The 20,626-nt window shown below is 30.9% G+C and overlaps 2 protein-coding genes across 8 annotated transcripts; one reads left to right on the top strand and one right to left on the bottom strand.

The window, feature by feature from the left end:
* Positions 1-954: 954 nt before the first annotated feature.
* On the bottom strand, positions 955-5,527 carry LOC122523152 (alpha-taxilin). 7 transcript variants are annotated; one of them, XM_043644779.1, is made up of 6 exons: positions 5,421-5,527; positions 3,677-3,750; positions 2,737-3,393; positions 2,498-2,656; positions 1,208-2,434; positions 955-1,126 (listed from the first exon to the last, which is right to left on the bottom strand). In XM_043644779.1, exons 2-6 carry the CDS (start codon positions 3,740-3,742, stop codon positions 1,103-1,105), a joined length of 2,133 nt encoding a protein of 710 aa, XP_043500714.1. In that variant the 5' UTR covers positions 3,743-3,750; positions 5,421-5,527; the 3' UTR covers positions 955-1,102. The 7 variants fall into 7 exon arrangements, with proteins under 7 accessions (XP_043500714.1, XP_043500711.1, XP_043500710.1 ...); XM_043644776.1 differs by lacking the exon at positions 5,421-5,527 and adding an exon at positions 4,982-5,056; XM_043644775.1 differs by lacking the exon at positions 5,421-5,527 and adding an exon at positions 4,804-4,843.
* Positions 5,528-9,275: 3,748 nt separating this feature from the next.
* On the top strand, positions 9,276-18,849 carry LOC122523339 (prostaglandin E2 receptor EP2 subtype). Its single transcript, XM_043645014.1, has 6 exons — positions 9,276-10,618; positions 10,774-11,013; positions 15,867-16,044; positions 16,381-16,619; positions 18,194-18,422; positions 18,520-18,849. The coding sequence occupies exons 1-6, from the start codon at positions 10,382-10,384 to the stop codon at positions 18,630-18,632; spliced, it is 1,236 nt and encodes a 411-aa protein (XP_043500949.1). The 5' UTR covers positions 9,276-10,381; the 3' UTR covers positions 18,633-18,849.
* Positions 18,850-20,626: the final 1,777 nt, after the last annotated feature.

The raw sequence follows: 20,626 nt of genomic DNA, 5'->3' as shown, positions 1-20,626 counted from the left end.
TATATTAAAACATGTGATTTAACTCTTTTATAACCGATCTCGCCAGACACTAACGATAAACTCTGATCGCAAATAACATTAAGAAAAGAAAAACGGATAAATTTTTAATTATAAATAATTTCTTTATACTCGTGTGCGGCAGACAAGCTTTGAACTATTCAATCAAATATTGATCAAATGAAATCTCCTGTTTTATAACTCGATGTTTTTATTAAAACACTACTTTTTAAAATCTTTATTAGAATAAATGAACAATTATAATAGAAGTCGTAGCATTTAGAAAATATTATTTTTTTTTTTCTTTTTTTTTGTTTTCGTGCAGAAAATTGCAAAACTACATCTTTTCGTGTTAAGATTCTTTAATAAACAGTGATAGTTTATAAACACGTTCGCGGGCAGCTTAAATTTGTGTAGGACGCTGATATGAATACTCTCTATAAAATTATAATCAATAATCATTTTTAGATGAGAAATCGGTATAGAGCCTTTCCATACATTTTACATGTAAATACTAAAAACATGTTGATAAGAATAAAATAATAATTCGGTATTTGCAATGTTTCCTTTAAATTAAAAAGAAAAAACTATAATATATAGTGCACATGCAGTAACTGTCCGCGTACGTGCTGAAGAGATTAAATGTAAAAAACGCAAGCTATGCTACGATCATTATCATATTTTGTCAATGTGACGTATAAATCTATAGATTTGTATTATCTATTTATAATATATATCTCTCTATAAATAATTCTATCAACGACCACACTATCATTTTCATTTTATAATTCAAGAGAGTATAATATATCGTACGAATAATATGATTTATCAAGTAAAATATTTGTAGAATTGTAAAGCGTGTAAAATCGTTTTCTATGACAATTTCTAGACACCTCGTCGATTCTCATTGAACATCTTACCTAAAAAAAGGGCATGCACTTATCTGATATTCCTCCATTTGAAAATAACAAAACAGAAATCTTGTGACATCTCAGCATCATTTCCAATAAAAAAAAATAAAAATGTAGTTTTGCTTGATTCTATCTTAAATATAATTCTAATGCTCTCGTACCACTTTTTCGCCTGTTCAGTATTTGACTTTAGTTTATTTCTTCTTTCTTCTTACATTCTAAAATAAAATAGCAAAGTTATATAATATCATTATTTAGATAACAATTAAATAAATATATTCAATTAAAATTAATACTACCTTAGTTGCAGTCGTAACATTTTGTTTCGTTGATTTATCTTCTTTAGAACAAGGCATATCAGTTTTAACTTTCTTTTCTAAACTAGGATTCACTTCTGTGGAATCTTTTACTATTTCAGATTCAGGCTTTTCGATCTCTTGAATGTTTTCTACACTAATATTCATTTCTTCTAATTTATCGTCTAATTTGATTTCTAATTCATCATTAGATAATTCTAATGATTTGTCAATTACATCTTCTTCCGATAAATCAGTCGCCCATTGTTCTATCGTAGTCTCTGCCTCTATTTCAGATAAATCTACATCAGTGCATTTATTTTCTATATTATCGATTAATTTCTCAGTACTGTTTTCTTGATTACTACTTTCTGTATCTTGTTCTGTTTGAACAGCTTCTTTTTTAGATATCGATATTTGTACTGTACTTTCATTTACCGTACTTTCCGAACTGGATTCAAGCTCTGTACTGTTGTCACACAACAAGTCACTTATCCGTTCTATTGATTCTTTATTTTCCATTTCTACAACTTCATTCTCATTTATATTTTCAGTACTAATAACGGAAGATGATTCTGCTATACTTGGTTGTGTCTGCAAACTATTTTCTTCTACCATTTCTACGTCAGAAGATATTTTTTCCTGTCCTTCTATTCTATTTTCTTGAGAAGAAGAATAAGAAGAATCCGTATCCTCGGAGCAGGGTTCAGAAGAAAGTAAACATTTGTGTATCGATGAGTTAGTTATTTCTTCATCTTCATTTATTTCATGTTTCTTTTCAGTCGTGGAATTCGTATTAGATTCCGTTTCTAATCTTTTTTCAAGTGATACAAGTACATTTGTTGGAGCAAGTTGTTCATTAATATTTTCTAATGATGTAGATTCCTTCTTCGAATGATCATCTTTTTCTTTAGATTTATTACTTTCCGATGATTCCTTCTTCGAATGATCTTTTTCTTTAGATTTGCTATTTTTTGAAGACTCGCGTGTAGTCGAATCGTTATTGGTCTTAGCATTTTTCTCATTCAGTTGTGCAACCAAAGACTTTTTTTCTTGTTGGAATATTCTGCACAAGTTCTGTAGCAAAGCTAGTTTTTCTTTTAATTTTTTTAATTCCAAATCTCTTGCTTGTTTTTGAGCTGCCATATCGACAAAGACCGTGTTGCTTTGCTCCCATCGTTGTTTCCATAAGGATGTTTCTTTCTCCAAGGTAAGTATTTTTTTAGACATCTGTATGAGAAAAAATATTGAATATATAAAATATTAAGGAGATAATGCAAAGTAGTTACCAACCCTTTCCATCTCTTCGTTAAATTCACCGCAAACTTTGTTACTTCTTTTAAGACAATTTTGAAACTCGTCATATTTATTAGTATACAAGTCAAGTTGAGTTTTCATAGCGGCTTCTGCTGCTTGTAATTCATCGATTCTTGTTCGATATTCATTTATTGTCTGAGAAATGAAATATTCATATATTTAATAACTATTCGATAATATTAGAAAAAGAAAAAGAATAGACATTTATTACTTACAAGCAAGAGCTGCTGTTTTTCCCTTAAGAAAACTTCTTTCTCTACCGTAGCTTCTATTTTATACTCTTCTAACTTGTTACACGCTACATACAGCTCATTCTTCGTGCGCAAATGTTCTTGCATAAGCTGTTGTTCCTTAAATGCAACTTGATCGCACAAAGATTTGAACAATTTATTCATTTCTAAACTTTCTTCTTGCATCTTCTCATTTTTTTCATGAGTTAAATTCATTTGCTGATTAATATGAGCCAAAATACTTTTACAATTGTCGGAGAGTTCTTTTCTCTTCTCTTCCTCCTTTTTGAGTCTCGACAAGCACTCCTCTTTAACAGTTTTATTCTGTTTTTGTAATTCACGACATAAGTTCTCCAATCTTTTCCTAGTTAAAAGAGCTTTATTACGTTCGCTTTGAAACTGCTCTTTCTCCCTCAGCAGCAACACTACCTTCTTCTCTGACTGCTTTAAATTTAACAACAATCTCTTGTTATCGTCTACCATGTCGGAGTACTTTTTAGACATAACGTCCAACTTTTCTTTCAAAGTTTGCACATCGTTGACAGTTTCTAAAAGATGTACCCCAGTCTTTTTGACATTTTTCATTTTACTTTTCTCTTCCTTAGGACGTTTCCTTTCCTTCATACGATCAATCGGTTTGACCTGAAATAAAAAGAATTCAAATTAAACGACGAATTCTGACATAAAGTATATTGAACCAATATTAACGGATATTTAATTATGCACATTAAACTGACTTTTTCAACATATATTCTGACATCGATGATCATACGATGATTATCATTAATTCGTTTAATTGAAATCGTTAATAGAAAAATAACGTTAAATGTATTTTTCATTGAATTGGTATTAAGCCGAAATATTGTTGTTTGTTACAGGACGAACACATTGAGGTTATGTGCATTATTCTAACCGATTGTTTTACCTCATTTTTATCCTCCGTCGAAGGATTCTCATCGTTCGAGTTTTTATCGCTGATATCGTCCATCATCGGAACATCTACGAGAGACAAAGCAAAGAGAACAAAAGATAGATGATAAATGATATTACGTTATAAGTTACAACGTTATTTACTATTTACTTTCTCTAACGATGAAAACAGTTAACGCAGAAGCGCGCGCGCGCATTTAAAAAAAGAAAAGGACAAAATAAAGATAGAAAAAGTAAGAGAAAGATAGATGTAGGTTTTACACAGTACGTTATATTAAGTATTTCATTATCGTTGCATCCATAAAAACGAAGGAATTCACAATGCAAGGACAAGGATGACCCTTCGACCAATGAAAGAAAATATGGCGTTCTTCTAGGTTGCAACACAATTATTTACTAACTTATACAAAACAAATACATTCACGTTATATTAATATGTATATTAATAGTTAATTATGTCAAATTTTAATTGTAAAGTTATTGCAATAAAATGTTGAAAGCGTTGAGAGTTAAAAATGTGGTACCTAATATGGAACACTTAGGAAATTTGTAGCAAACTTTTTAAAAAAACTTTATTTTTATCATTGAAAATATTTATTAAATTAAGAAATAGTAATAAATTGGTACCTTGTGATTTTTTTAAATTTATTATACATTATATTAATCTTTGTTATCTTCTACGCGTTGAATGTATGAATAATGAACACCTGATGAATTACATTTTTTGTGAACCCAACAACAGCGATATCATAGTCTAATAATTCACTGCGCATTAACATCGACAAGTCCATATCAAAATCAATGCTTTTTATTAAAATCTTCCTTTTGAAATCTATATGAAACCTGCTTCATATTATATGTGCAAGTATTATAACAGAAAAAATAATTATACTAACAATAAGGAAAAAAAGAATTTTAACAGTTTTTTTTTAAAAACTTACTTTTACATGAAAAGTTGTCCCCGTTCAATTTGCTTGTCAAAAACTTTCCAACACAATAAAACTTTGCATTTATTAACAGACTTTCAACAAACGTTTTAACAATAGTATGATTGTTTTTTATAAAAAAAAAAGAAATAAAACGAAACGTTTCGCAAGCTTACCTATAATTTATGTCATTTACTTGCCAAGATATTGTGGTGTTCCATATTAGGTGCTGTTTCATATTAGGAACAGTTACCCTAAATATAAATGCGCGTAGGTGTGCGTAATAAACAAGAACTCCGGCTGTTCGTTCGAAAAAAAAAGAAATAAAATAAAGAGTTAAAAAAAAAAAAAAAGAAAGATGAAATAATACCCACGATTATTTATTTTCGTGTCTTATTTATAATTATATCATGCACTTTGTCCTTTACTCGTTTAACTTATACACATTCAATCGTTATGTAATATACCAGGATTAATTCGATTCGGGGTTCAAATGAGTGAACGATGTGTATATGTGTTAAAGTAACTATAATTTAAAATGATTTTTCTCTTAGTTGGAAAAACAAGAAAGGGGGTAGGATTAAACACACGATGTTTAAAAAACGAGGAAACATTTGTTTAAAAACGAGGAAACATTTGTTTCAAAAAAAAAAAAGATAAAGTAGTCAATTTTATTCGTTCGATAATGAAGTTTATGATTACGTTTGGTTACTGTATATACTGTTACTTATGTATGTGATATATGTATGCGTATGTGTGTGTGTTATATATGTATTATATATATATATATATAGGATATGTTTGAAAGTATACTTAATATACTCTCGTAATAGGAGAACGATGCGCTCGCGCAACAATGGCGAAGATGCGGATGATACGATGGCAACACGGAACGACACTGCCAATGCGAGAAACAGAAGGTATCTCTCCCGAGAAGTCTCGCTTGTTATTTCGGGAATACGTTCTTACTCGAAAACGTATTCTAAACTTAGATTCTCGTAGAGGTGGCATAAGCGAACGTAGCCGAACATTGTACATTTAGAAGAAGAAGAAGAAGAGGAGGGATCACTCTTCACGTGATTGTCTTTTAATAATAATTTTAAAAACTTATTAACAAAAATAATAAGTCTATTTACTTTACGAATAACAATATTTCGAATGAATTTATTCAAAATCGAAGCATTATAAATACGAGTGGATTCTATAAAGAATCAAAATTAAAATTGATAATCTTCTTCCTCTTCCTTCGCTTATTTATATAAATATGAATTTCCCGCGAATTACGTTCCGCGCGCTATCTTTAGGATCTTCGACGAACTACCCATGACTCTACTTTATCAACCGAGTTATTTTTATCGTAATGCTTAGCAGTTTTCTACATTTACAACAACGACCGTCGGTAATAGTAGATTTCTAATTTATTTTATTCTACGTTGGTAATACTTTGTATTAAGGTTATCGACGATCAATATTATTGAACTAGAAACTGCTATCAACAACGGTCGATATTTTAAAAATAGGAATCTACTATTACCGACCGTCGATATTTACCGTTACCGACGGTGGGTAAGATAAAGGTAGAGCACTGCAATTACCGATATGGTGCTTAGCCGGCCTGCCACTATATTGGCTTTATCGATTATTTTTTCCAGGTCGATGAGCCACTATAGTGGCTCACTCGAGTAGCTTACTTATTCACCGTTTGTATTAAATAATCATCATCATACTCATTCATATTTAAGTGAAATGTTAAAATTTAAGTACGTACAATATATTTTTAAGAAAAATTATGATTTAATCTTTAAGGAATCTTTACGTAAAACATACGAACTTTCTTTATACACGTTGAAATCGTTTCACCTCCCCCGTTTGATTCAATGGAAATTACTTATGAATACGTGGTATTTTCAAAATGATACCGAACAAGAGCAGTTGATTAATAATTGATGGTTGATGCGAGATCAATTTTAATATCATTATTCGCTAAATCAGTGCATTATTGTAACAATATTTACGATATTCTATAATAGACAGTGCAATTATTTTTTGTATTATTCAAACAATAATTACATTATTAATATACGAACAAATTATATTTTTAAATAAATATCAGGAGAAATCTCTTCCTCGCGTAAAAAATAAAATCATTTAATTTCTTCTAGCAAATTTAATAACGCTAAGCATTATATTTCACATCGATGGTATAAGTTTATAAGAGAGAAGATTCATGTTGGTAGGTATCATGCTCCAGTAAATGAATATAAGGTTCTCCTCTTTGGAAGCATTTAATAAAGATGAAACGTTTAAGATGTTTTTACGTGTGAAGTCAAAGGGTGCACTTTGTTTAATGAAATATACAAAAATGGAAAGGGGTAATATAGCCTAAGGATGTTGTGAGATTTAGCAATCAGTAATACAGGATTGTACTTTGTCACGTAAACGTCATAAATAAAATCATTTGTTATCCGATCAATCAGAGAATTACAATTATGCGAATGGTCTTTCACGAGAAACATTATTTTATACATTAAAGAAAATATCCGATGAAATTGTACCTTTAATCTAAATTTGTAGTACACGTGTCTTCAATGTTACTTCAAGGCGCGTGTCGAATCGGATCTATAACGTAGAAGTTTGAACAAAAGAAAAATTGTCCTTCTAAAAATAAATCTGATCTCGTGGTCGAGGTTCGATCCCACATACGAATTCGCTAATTCCCGTTTCTCTACCCCCTACCACCCCCCTACTACTCTACCTGATCATTTATTTGTGCAGGATGCAATTTAAAAGAAACGATCGTTATGCAAGAATCGCGATAGAGAACGATTAGCATCGACTTTTTCTTTCGTTGTAATCGTTTCTGGCATTGCTTATTGTATGATTATTAACTACCATGAACAAAAATAACCCCGATAGTTTTATTTTCTTCCCTTGGAAAACGGTCAATGTTCCAATTTTAATATTCTCTTTTTTCGCATACTTTTTCACCATCGGTGGAATAATTTTACTTCCAAGATAAACCGATCTATCTATTTATCTATCTATCTATCTATTTGCAAAGGAGAAAAGAAAATAGAAAAAGCTTAGAGATTTCAAAGGATTTGCATGGGCGTTGTGCGTTGCGCGTGTGTAAGTATACATTTATAAATACATGTATAAGTATGCGAATAAATAAGTAGTAAGTATGTATCTACGTATACGTGTATATTTAAATGTGTATTTAAGTATACGCCAAATGTGTCATCTTTGGAACGGCATACCTTTCCTTTAGTTCGAGCTTATGATAATTATTAGATGCAGTCCGGATGTGTGAATGCCGATAAAATTTTCATCGCGATTTAATAAGAATGATCTTATTTGCGTTGAACATTTCTATCATAATATTATTCTCTTCTTACAAAGTTTTATTCTTTTTTTTTTATTCAATACTCTCAACCGTCCAAGGGATCGTGCCAAAATCTTATTTCGTAGTTCGATTCAAAATCATTTCATCAATTTCATTTTCATTTTCAATTTCAATTTCATGATTCATCAATCTTTATCGATAAACAACGTGGTGGCATTTATTCTCCTAACGTTAAAACATAGAAAATACGACGTGTCTAACGCGTAGAATTGCATTCGTAAAACATACATTTCTCTCATCTCGATAAAGAGAGAGAGAATATTTATCGAATTGAAATTTTCTTTCTTGTCGATCGCAAGGATCGCGAAAGATTAATTGCATCGTCAGGCGCATTGGAACAGTTCCAAATTCAAAGTTCGTTCGTTGCATTAACGTTAATTGCCGATTGATTCGTAGGGGAAACAAAAAAATAGAAAAGAAAAGAAATTGAAATTGAAATTGAAATTGTCGTGTCCTGCATCCTTGAAAATCAACTTCTCGGTTCTGTTGTTCGGTTAGAATAAGAGAGACATTATCGTTATCGCATTTGAAATTCTTGTGCGACGCGACACGTGGAAGTAGTCACCATGTAGAGAGAATGATCGACGTAGAATGTATTATTTATAAGAAGCATTCGCACATACTACTTAACGTCGAATTCGTTGATCGTGCGAACTTTTATTCGGTATGATAAATATCGAAAAAGAAACGAAACAAAAAACAAAACAAAACAAAACAAAAGAAAAATTAATAACAATAATATAAATCTAATAATATTCGATAAAATTGATGAAAAACAAACGCATATACATCCCTAATTAAATTTAATTCTATGACTAACAAACTACAAGAGACACTCTGAGGTTTTTATTTTCGTTTGGACGAACAAGAAAAAATTAAGAAAAAAGAAGTAATGAATTGAGAGGTCAGTTCAAGAAAGATCACGAATGAGTAATTGGCAAATGGAATACGAAGTAATCAAATTTTTGCTCGTAAATCAAGAACTTCTTCTTCTTCTTCTCTCTCTCTCTCTCTCTCTCTCTTTCTTGTTTAGACGACGGTTTCAAAGAGGAGTATTTTATTCCTCTCGTGTTTCTCGTTCGAGAAAGCTTCGCAAAGTAAAGAGCCCCGCGCAATGGTTGCGCAGTTGAAGAAGAGGAAAGGAAAAGAAAAGAAAAGAAATAAATAAATAAGAGTCCTAACGCCTGCGCAGGAATGAATTTTCGTAAGAAGAAGGCGCGCACCGCGCGAAGAAAAGATAAACGCGTGCTTTTTCGATCAGTGAAGCGCCGGCAAAGCCGGAGGAAGGATCTTCATTTGTCCTTAATTCTATTTTACTTTTTACTTCTTTCTCATTCGTTCCGAGTTCTCCTCGTATGAAATAATAGTACGAAGAAAAGAAAAGAAAAGAAAAAACAAATAATTAAAAGAAAAAGAAAATTCATCGATCAAAGTTCGTTAGATTCTCTCCCATCGATATTTGCGTTGTTTCATTCTTTTTGCTTTTGTTTTTTTTTCAATTTTTATAAATTGAAAAGAACGATTTTTCGAATGAAATAATATCGATAGATCTCGATGGGTCGAATTAAACGTAGTTGATTCGTGTTTGTTCTCTTATTTTTTGTCTTCTTTTGTCGTGCTACTTGTTCGGAGGATCAAATTCGAGAAGAATAAAATATATTTTTGTTAGGAAGAAATCGATTAATTGGAAGATTTGATCTTCTAGATCTTCGTGGAGTCACTCTTGATCTTTGAGACAAATTAAAAAAGAGAGAGAAAGAGAGCAGAGCCTGTAGGTCGTGAATTTCTTCCTCTATTTGTTAAATTCAATGATATCGTACGTTTCTTATTAATCTAATCGAAGTATTATGAGAATAATTGACAACGTTACGAAGTCATTTGAAAGAATGAGGTTTTGAGAATAAACGAAAGGACTAAAAAAGGGTCCCATCCAGGGTCCCAGATCGACGACCGGTGTTGTCACATCTCCGAAAAACGAGAACGAGTAAACAAGTTAACAAGCAAGCAAGCAAGCAAGTAACAGCAACAGCAACAACACAAAGTTAAAAGTGGGGAATACGATAAGAGAAAACTCATAATTTTTCTTTTAGCCTAATCGTTCTCTTCGAACGATGCATTCGATACTGACGTTTGTGTGAATTCAACTAGAATACAAAATTTCATTTGAGTCAGATGATATGGAAACACCGAACGATGACACTCCTCGAGTTCTCTTTGAATTAAATCAAATTACGAAGGATCAAAGAGAAGATTGAAAAAGGAAAGACCAACAACCAGATAATAAAACTTTTTATTTACGAAATAAATAAATAATAGAGGGTAATAGAAGTGACAGATAATTAAGATAATTCGATCGATAAAATAAAACATGAAGATGATGGATGAAATGAAATCGAGTTTCCATACGGAAACTTGGCAAAATGATACAACTTCTATGTCTATCATTGATCTGACCAGCACTATGATGACTACGAATAATATTAGTCTACCTATCATACCTAAAAGGCACGTGACGTTTCTTTCCCAAGCAGTTCTAACTTTGGTATACATTACCGGTGTTATCGGCAATGTTTCCGCACTGGTCATTCTCTTCCATCGCGATAAGGTAAAGAAAATAAGGGAACGGAAGAAAAAAGATAAAAAACAAATAAAACACAATTCCCACTTAAGTCCCCCACTCCCCACACTTCTTCTCTCATCTCATATCTCACCTTTATTGATTCTTACTCTGACTGTTTTTTTTCTTTCCTCTGTTTATAGAGAAGAAACCGTAAACACCTGCTGATGTTACGTTGCTTGGCAAGTAACGATCTCGTAGCGTTATTAGGCATGTTGGTACAAATGTATATCAGCATTTACGTGGCCGGTGTTACATCGAGTCGAGGATTTTGTTCGCTCAGAGTTGTTTGGAGATTATTTGGATTGTTCAGTGGTTGCGTAGCTATCGTTATGGCTGCTGAAAGATGGCTAGCTTTAACGAGACCTTTCGTTTATCAAAAGGTAAGCAGATTCAAGATTCTTAATTAATAAAACAAGACAAACAAGTATTTATAGTGTTTTCGTTGTAATACTTATATTAATGAATTTTTTTTCTTCCTTAACACATCCTCTTACTTTAATTCTATTTTAATCATTCGTGAGTAATATTTAACGTTGAAACAATAAATATAAACGATGATGATCGTATCACTTATCAACGAGCATCTTAATTATCAATTTATTTCTCTTTTAAACGCGTCATGTTTCTCTCTCTCTCCCTCTCTCTCGTTTATATGGAAATGAACACTTTAATTAATCTAAGTGAAATAATAATAAAAGCGATAACGAATGTACTCTCGTTTTTTAACGTTACTTTTTTTTTTTTTTATATCTATTCGAGAATCAAAGTTCGGTAAAATTCGTATATTCAGACATCTCAAACATGTTTTTCTTCGGATAGAATCGATTAACAAGATAAGCTTGTACGTTCTTATTTCTACTTATACATATATGTATGTATTCATAGAAGATTGGTACACGTTATACCGAGTTGACCCATTTCATGATACTCTTAAGATGATCTACTAGTCCCAAAGAAACATATCAAACGATATATCTCGACAAAATTATCTCGGAATCGTGATATCGATTATCGAATTAGTCGTTTAGTCAGGATTTCAATATAATTCGGTATTAAAAATCTTTGGACGTTTGTATTGTTAACTCGATAAATAAATACGATGTATTCAACGAGAAGGGAATACTAATTTTTGCTACTCGCGTACGTCCGGGTTTACTATTACCTTTGAATCGACGAATCAGCAGGTTTCTTACGAAATTTAGGCTTACACCTATTATAAAATGTACAGAGACAAAAAAAATGGCAAGTATTTATCGTCTAGAAGAAGTTCAAAGTTCATTGGTTACTTAGTAACTCACGTAACCTTATGAGTAGCAAAAACATGCGTAGAAACGATAAGCAAAATACGTATGTTGTATTCTTGAAACTTGGGGTCTGACTGTTCCAGACTCTTATTTTATTTATTTCGCATTGTGAAATTTGATAACCGGACGGTACGAGTAAAAGGCCATTGACCAGCACTCGTTGGCCTAATCGTTAACGACCACGATATATTTCAGTTTTTAACCCTCAAACATCCAAGGCCGAGTACAAATTAATATAGGTCACCAGTTAGACTGTTCAAGTTCTAACCTTATCGAATTTATTCTATCAAATTTCAATTTAAAAATACATTTTACGATGCCTTTTTACTAACCCGTTTTAATTCTATTAATTCATTTATGTCACTTTTGTTAATATTATTCAATTAAAACTATTCTTCCAATGTTTCTTTTGAGAGGGAAAAAAAAGTGTGACGAACAAATAAAGATTTAGATTTTCTTTTAGAAATTTACACGTTGATTCAAAAGTTAAATTATTAGTTACATATTTTCATAATAAGAGATTTCAACGGAATTTATTAAACCACTATGTTATTTCAATTTAAATCTAATAATCTTCGTTTGTGTCAAAGAAACGTGTATAAATTAGATTATTTTTTTTTTTTGTAAAAGAATAAAAAAATAAAAAAAATATTGCGAAGGTAGGATTAGTATGTTTCTCGTTTCTTTGGAATTAGTGTTACCATTCAAGCGGGGCAACTTCTAATCGTAAATCTTGAGACGCGTGGTTTTTTTTTTTATTAAAGTAGAACCAACATATTTTATCTCGCGTATAATATAATGCGTGGAACGTATTATTATTTTTAGAAACAAATTTAAGAATGTTTAATATTTACTTATACATTTACAGTATTTATATCGCATCAATATTATTTTGAGAATTTATTAAATTACATAAAATAACATAATTTTATATTTCGACAAAATATATTTACAAAAATTAATTTCCTTATCTAATATATAAATTGATATTACGAGTGTTTGCGTAGGCACGCAGATGTGTGAGTGGTTTTTTTCTCATTGGACCGCCTACGCAGGTTTCTCTACGCAAATCCTCTATATTGCTCTTGTAAATTGCAATCACGTGTATGTAACTTCAAATCTAGTTTCATCTGCCTATCATGTCCAAATTTATATCTACGTATTCGCGATTTAAATATTATCTTCTCTCTCTCTCTCTCTTCGAAGGCAATGTTTACGGGTCAGTTAGTTTTATTTTACGAGCAACGATGTTAAAAGTATTAAATATCTGAACGAGTGATTTGCTAAGTGAGAAAATATTTTCCCGAAAGATCGATTAGAATTTTTCTTTCTACTTTAATTTATACTTAATGAAGATACTATTTTCTTTTCTCTTAAGTTTTTATTATCGTTCTTCAATTAAAAGTTTAATTAAGTTCGTAGAATTAGCAATATCAAAATTATAATTAACTGTCAGTGTGATTTCGAAATATACGAAAACTGACAGTTAATTAATAAAAATTATTACAATGAAAGTATTTTAATTGCATTAGAAAAAAAAAAACTTGAGAAACGCATCGAACGGAGATTTGTACAATTTTATTTTTTACTTTGTATAATTTAAATTAACATCTTTTTTAAATATATCCCGCAAGGAAAAAAAGAAATGCTTGATTCATTGAAATGTTTTTTTTTTCTATACAAACAATAAGTAAACGAGTTATTTAAGATGGTAAGCACTCATTGACTCATCCTGTAGACAATTTACGAGTATTAATTTAGATCGATTAATATCATTGAGAAAGACTTAACCCCCGCAAAAGTTTATTCCTTCATTTCTAGGAAAGCCAATAGTGTTAGACTATAGCATGCGTCTTACTAAGGGTTTATTAGGATTGATGGAAGTCACGAGCATCATTATATTCGATTTTTTCTTCGAATGAAATTTATCTCTTTATCGTAACGAAAACAATCGAACATTGACACGTTATTTTTTTGTATTTATTAATATTAATTAATATATATGTTTATATTAATGTTTTATATTAATTATATATATATTTATATTAATTAATAATATATAATTATTATATTATTAATATATATATTATATTAATTAATATATAATAATTATTTATATTAATATTACTCAACGTTGCATTTTTTTTCCTTAACACTTAATGTTATTATTATTATTATTATTATTAGTAGTAGTAGTAGTATGTAAGTATCCTAATACATTCTCGACCTAATCTCTATTTTGACGAGCATATTTTTCCCAGACGCGGATGTTTACAAGGTCCTCGAAGTATATATATCACGTTCTATATATATTATATATATAAATATTTCCAATCTGAAAAATAAGAATCTTAATCATTGAGAATCGATGGAAATGAGAAGAGAAAAAGAACAAGAAAAATCCTAGTCAACACGAATTAATGGAAATTTGAGATCGAGAAAATTATCTAGAACGTTGTGTAGTTCTTTAGCAATAACGTCAAAACGTCAAAACAATTTTCTAAGTTTTCCTTCCCCGATCGTAATAATGCGTCAAGTGTCAAAGATGTTCCATTTAAAATTGAAAAATGTTATTTTGCATTGGATACTTCGCTTATTAATTTTTTTCTTCTCAAAGTATCACGTCTTAATAATATTTCATTGGGCAAAAGTGTAATTTACATTTGAATTTATACTACACGTTAATATTTAATAAATCTTTCCTTTCAACGAATTTCTTCGATCGTGTTTACTCATAAAAATACGAGAACGAAATGAGAGGGATCAATTCGGTTGACTATGTTTAATAACTTTCGGTATATACGTTTTTTTTTTTTGTTCTTTTTACTTTAAGACGAACAACCTCTTCGACAAACACCGTGAACGAGACGCTCCCGTCTTCTTAGAAGAAGAAGAAGAAGAAGAAGAAGAAGAAGCTTTTAATTAATTAGATATTTCGTTCTGAGTTCTATCTACGTTTTTTTTGTGTCCCCTAAGGATCGTCCGAAGATCATTTTCGACGTCGCGTACCTATTCGAAGATCTAAAAATAATACTATGAATTTTATTCGTGTAGAAACCTTGAATGATTAATAGGAAAATAATAATTGACGCGTGTTTTGTGTTTCTTTTTTTATAAATCACTTTGCGAAGCACATTCTAATGAAATAATTTCATTTATTTCCCTCTCTCTCTCTCTCTCTCTCTTTGTCTTTCTTTCTATTTCTTTCATTAGTTTATCAATCATGCACGTAACGATTAGTGAGATAAGATTTAAAAGCAATGTGACGGATACTCGTCGCTCAAAGGAGCTATTATTTGTATGCATAGTTATTTACATAAAATATGCCATTCTCGTAGCTATTCGATGTCATTGTTCGCGATGTGGATACCAAAGTGTGTGTATATATACATACATACATACATAAATACATTTGAAGTAACCAATGCGATTCCATTCGCGTACGCATTCAAAGAATTCTTATTCCAAACTGTGAGTTTTAATTCAACTCCGAAAGATTAATAATCGATTAGACGAGATCAAGTGTTCGTGTTGATCTTTGATAAATAACAAATACATACGCATACTTGTGTGGTACATATAACCATCGATCACTGTCTCCTCGTGTGTTTTATTAAAACTACAGAGGGTGGTTAACTAAAACGAAAGGGTGAATAATATCATCGTTGACCAATTAAACTCATCGAATCCTTTGTTTTTCTACGAAAAGAATAAAAAAAAGTAACGAAAAGAATAAGAAAGATGTTTGTACAGACAGTCGCCAGTTTAGATTCGTAAAACGTAAAATTACTTCGAATGTTTCAAAAGTACATTTCAAACGTATAAATCGAACGAACAGAGTTACGGTTTAATCGTACGACCTCAATAATTTTCGTCAAAGAGGTCAATGAACTATTTTGCTCAATCGATGACACGCATGTATCTTTCAGCAGGTGACGTATCCGGTAATTGTCCGTTGTATGCTGGCACTTTGGCTGGCTGCTCTGTCATTGACCAGCCTACCGGTATTGGGCTTCGGTCTTTATTACAAAGATGATCACTGTGTTCGATATAGAGAGGCTACCGAACCTACTGACATAGCTTATGCATACGTGTGGTTCGTTTTCGGTGAGTGTCAATGATCTCTTTTGCAATATGAGTATACATATATATATATATTTAACGTTTATGTTCAACCATAAATCATTTAACTATATTTTTATCCTAAAATGATTGATGTGTTCATAGATACATCTTACATTTATGTATTACATCTTAAAAAGCATCGATAATCATTTGTTAAAGTATTGAAAAAAAGGTACAATTGTACTCGTTCAGAAATGAATTTGACGAGTAATAATTGTCAGATTAATATAAATGTTAATTAGTGGCCTAGATGATATGTTTGTGCAGGCAGATAACTGTTTGAAATAAATCGATAATTGTTATATATTTATTCGTTAGGTACTCTTCTCTGTCTGTCCATTGTCTGGTGTAATTTAGCAGTCTCCAGAGCTTTGAATAGACTAAGTCGTCGAGTTGGAGCACTGAGACGTATCTCGAGGGCTTCTTCAAGGGCTAAACCATTGCTAACTGTAACCGGACCAACACCAGAAGTCGTAACAACTGCTGAGGAAAGAGCTTTTGCCAAACTAATGGCAGTACTTTCGATATCTTTCGTCGTTTGTTGGATGCCGCAAATGGTAATGGGATTTTGTTTTTTTTGTTTTTATTTAAACAACATTTTCTTATCCTTTCCTCTCAGTTAATTCAAATTAATCGTTTACCGTTGTACTATTCCTATCGACAAATTTTTTTTCCCCGATTCTCTCTCTCTCTCTTCTCCGATTACTTTCATTCGGTCAAGGCCGAGTGGTTATCTCGTTCGATGCAATTTTGCTGCGAGCGATAACCATAAGTTGTCACGTTAAATTACAACGTACGGCGCGTAAAATAGAACCTTTGATTTATTCTACGAAGGGTGAATTCTAAGTTTGTCTTTCCAAATAACTTTCTAAACGGTATTTATGGTTAATGAAACGATTCTCTTTTAACTTTTTCTTACGAAAATAATGAATTATAATCTTATATAAATTTATTTTAAATTATTCCATATATATATACGTAAAAATATTTTATAACACTAAAACAATTTTTATATACTTTTCTTTTTAATTTATCATTCAAAGGTTCGAAAAATTGTTTATGGAAAAGTTTGGCATAAATCTTATTTACCGTTTTCTCTATGATATCTTCAATAAATTACTCGAAATAAGAAAAAAAGAAAAAACTTGCTTGAGAAGTCGTAAATAGTTTTTGCTCGAGTGTCCTTCGGAGTTGGACTCTACTTCGTCGGGAGAAAATGATCGGAACCGTTTTTACCAAGGCGCAACCCTGAAGGAGAAATAGCTTAGTGGAAAGAACAAACTTAGCTTCCGGCTAGTAGCTTTTATGGGAAGCAATGGTTTTTACGTGACGTGCTTGCAAGGGATATTGAAGTTGACACTTTACTCCTACGCAGTCGAGAAAAAGATCCACGATATTTGTGACTAATTCGTTCGTGATAAAACGCTACGAGCATTTCAAGTTATTGTCTTTCGTTTCATTGTACGTATTGTTAATAACAATTTGTTTTTCTTTTTTCACAAGGTTAGGAAGAAAAAAATTAAAGAAAATAACACATACGCATAGAAAATTTGTGTTCAAATTAAATTACTCTTCGTTCGCGTTTCTTTTTTTTTTTTATTTAATTTATTGTAGACAAAATTTGATCAACTAGGAAGAAAATTTCATCGAACAATAAATCCACAATCCTATTTCCTTAATGTTTCATTTAATATTCAATAGGTCTACGTGTAAATTGTTTTCAAATGTTCTCACGTACGATCCATCGAGACCAACGAGTAACGTCGTCGTCGTTTTCGTCGTCGTCTCGCGAAAAATAGACTTGCTATCGAACCGGATGTCATCGTTAAATAAAATTACGCGCGCGTGTCGACAAATGTTTCGTCCAAATCGAACATCGGATACATTGTGCTCGTTTATTGAAAATCTAACTACGTTGATGTTGGATTAATCGATAAAACGAAATTGTTAATCCCTGCGTTATTCCTTTTTTCCCTTCTCATACGAGTACGAATTTACACGAATTACGTCAAATTTATTTTACATTTTAAACGCAAAACGAACGAGAATATTTCTAATATCATTTCTGACAATGTAACGAATAAACAAATTCAAAAAATGAATGAATTAATTTGTCAAATTTGTCCGATAGTTTTCAATTCCGCTCGCACAATTCTCGATGACGTTGCCTAAAAAGATGGTGACATTGAAAAAATGCATTCATATTTTTCACGTCGTCGCTGACATTCTATTGTGCATACACTTCACCTTGGATCCGTACATTTACGTACTCCTACGAATGCCTCGACCAAGATTCCGTTTGTTGAAACCACTTTGCCGAATTTGCTGGCCAGCCAGAAGTCGATCTAATTCGTTTACAGGTGAGAAATCCCATCACGATCATCTAATTTGTCGTTTCATTATTTTTCTTCTTTTCGTTATAATTAATTATCAATGAAAATGAAATTTAATCTTCAGGTACAGGTGATAATCATTTCAGCAGTGGTGATCCACCAACCCCAATAACCGAAGCACCCTCGACACCCGTTAGCGAGGAACACGAGTCCGAATTGGCATCGGTGAACGTTTAAACTAACAAAAATAATCAATACGATTAAGTATGATTTTCTATCGACGATGTATTTTACGAAGTACCAAAGTTTTGTATATGTATATGTTTATTTACCCAATTCGTATTTACAATTCCTAATTTAATAATTGGATTAAGTAAGTCGAGGCATTCCGTATGAATTAGGGTGATAAATGAAGGATGAAAAGTATGCGAGTGAGATGGATAAAGTACTTTTTTTTTTTTTTAAGTATAAACCTTTAAGTATTTTTTTTCTCTCTCTTTCTTTCTTTTTTGATTTTTCTTTTTTTAATATACATATACATATTATTATCAATATTGTCGAAAGTTTACGGGTTAAACGATTTTTCATCGAGAACTCCTAATCATTTGCCACGTGCAAATGACAGCGCGAAGTTGGACGATTCGGATAATTTCGTAATCTTTCGTCAATTATTACGATCAAACCCTATATATTTATTTATATTTATATATATATATATATACGAGAAAATAATCGATATTATTATTTCACATTCTTTTTTCATTTTTATATTCAATTTATTATTCGATTAACTAACGTTTCGACGAATTTTTATAATAGTACGTTACGTTGAATAAAAAGGAAAGAAGAAAAATTCGATACACGTTTTAAAAGCACAGTTACACGATCCAAATTGTTTTACGTAATAAATTTACATATATATATATATACACACATATGAACGTTATAACATCTGTGTAAGTGTGCTTCTAGTCAGAGTAGCGAACCGATGTAACTGTGCAAACAAATTGGAAATTAAACGCAATGATCAAATATAAATGTAAACGAAATTTCATTGAAATGTCGTATGACAGAAAAATATACCAAAGTTAAGAAATCGATTATTCTCCTACGTACGATATTAATGTTACGCATTAATGATTTTGATTCTGTTTTTCCTCCTTCTTCTTCTTCTTCTTTTTTATATATATTTTATAACGTTATTATCAAAAAGGGGAGATATTACTCGTGCCATTGAATGAATACTGTGGTTCTAATAAGTATATATGATATATGTGTGTATATGAATCCATATTTACATGTTAAATAAGATTACACGTTAGAAACAATAGTTTCATCTATTATCGTTATTGAATAGTAGATTTATCAATAATTTTACATATCTCGTTCGTGATCGTACAAAATCGATCATTTAATTTTCATCATCTTATATAATTTTTATACATATCTTTTTATAAATATATATATATATATGTATGTATATTCTTTTTACTGAATGATATTTATGATATAAGTAAAGTATTCATGCATTTAGAATATTTTGATTAACCATTTACAATTTTTAACGAGCATTTATATAAATTGTACATAAAGAATACATTACATACATGGATTAATTGTAACCAATTGTGTTGTTTATTGATTTGTATGACGTACTATAATCGCAGGCGATGTCGAACAAAAAAGCAAGGGGTGGATGTTTATTGAAATAAAAAATAAAAAATGAAAAGAAAATCAATTTTTAAAAACGTCAAATAAATATATGTTAATATCGTGACTCGAATAAACGATGACGCAAATTGATTGAGAGTTATTATCTTTCGTAGAGTGATGACATGGTACGATGACGTAAATGATAATGCGTTCGAAGTAAAATACACATATAATACAAATATATATATGTATGTATATATATATATACGATATATTACATTTTCCTTCAGCTGATGATAAAATGAATCATACAGATTCGTTTTGTATTTTTCTATACGATCCTAAAAACAAGATTGTTTTCTACAACACATCAGAGAAATGCATCCAAGAATTGCATTCGTACGATTATTTATCGAAAGTATAATAAATACGTATACATATATATATTTTTTTTTTCTTCTTCTTCTTCTTATAAAGAGAAAAGAAAAAAAAAAGGAAGAAAAAAAAGAAAGAGAACGAGTACGAGATATTCTTCACGAAACAATCTACTTAAGTAGTACAGCTTTCAACACGGCAAA

The sequence above is a fragment of the Polistes fuscatus genome, unplaced genomic scaffold, assembly GCF_010416935.1.
Source record: "Polistes fuscatus isolate 324 unplaced genomic scaffold, CU_Pfus_HIC Scaffold6, whole genome shotgun sequence".
NCBI lineage: Eukaryota > Metazoa > Arthropoda > Insecta > Hymenoptera > Vespidae > Polistes > Polistes fuscatus.
Note: the sequence above shows the minus strand (reverse complement) of the source record. Positions and strands in the feature narration are given on the sequence as shown.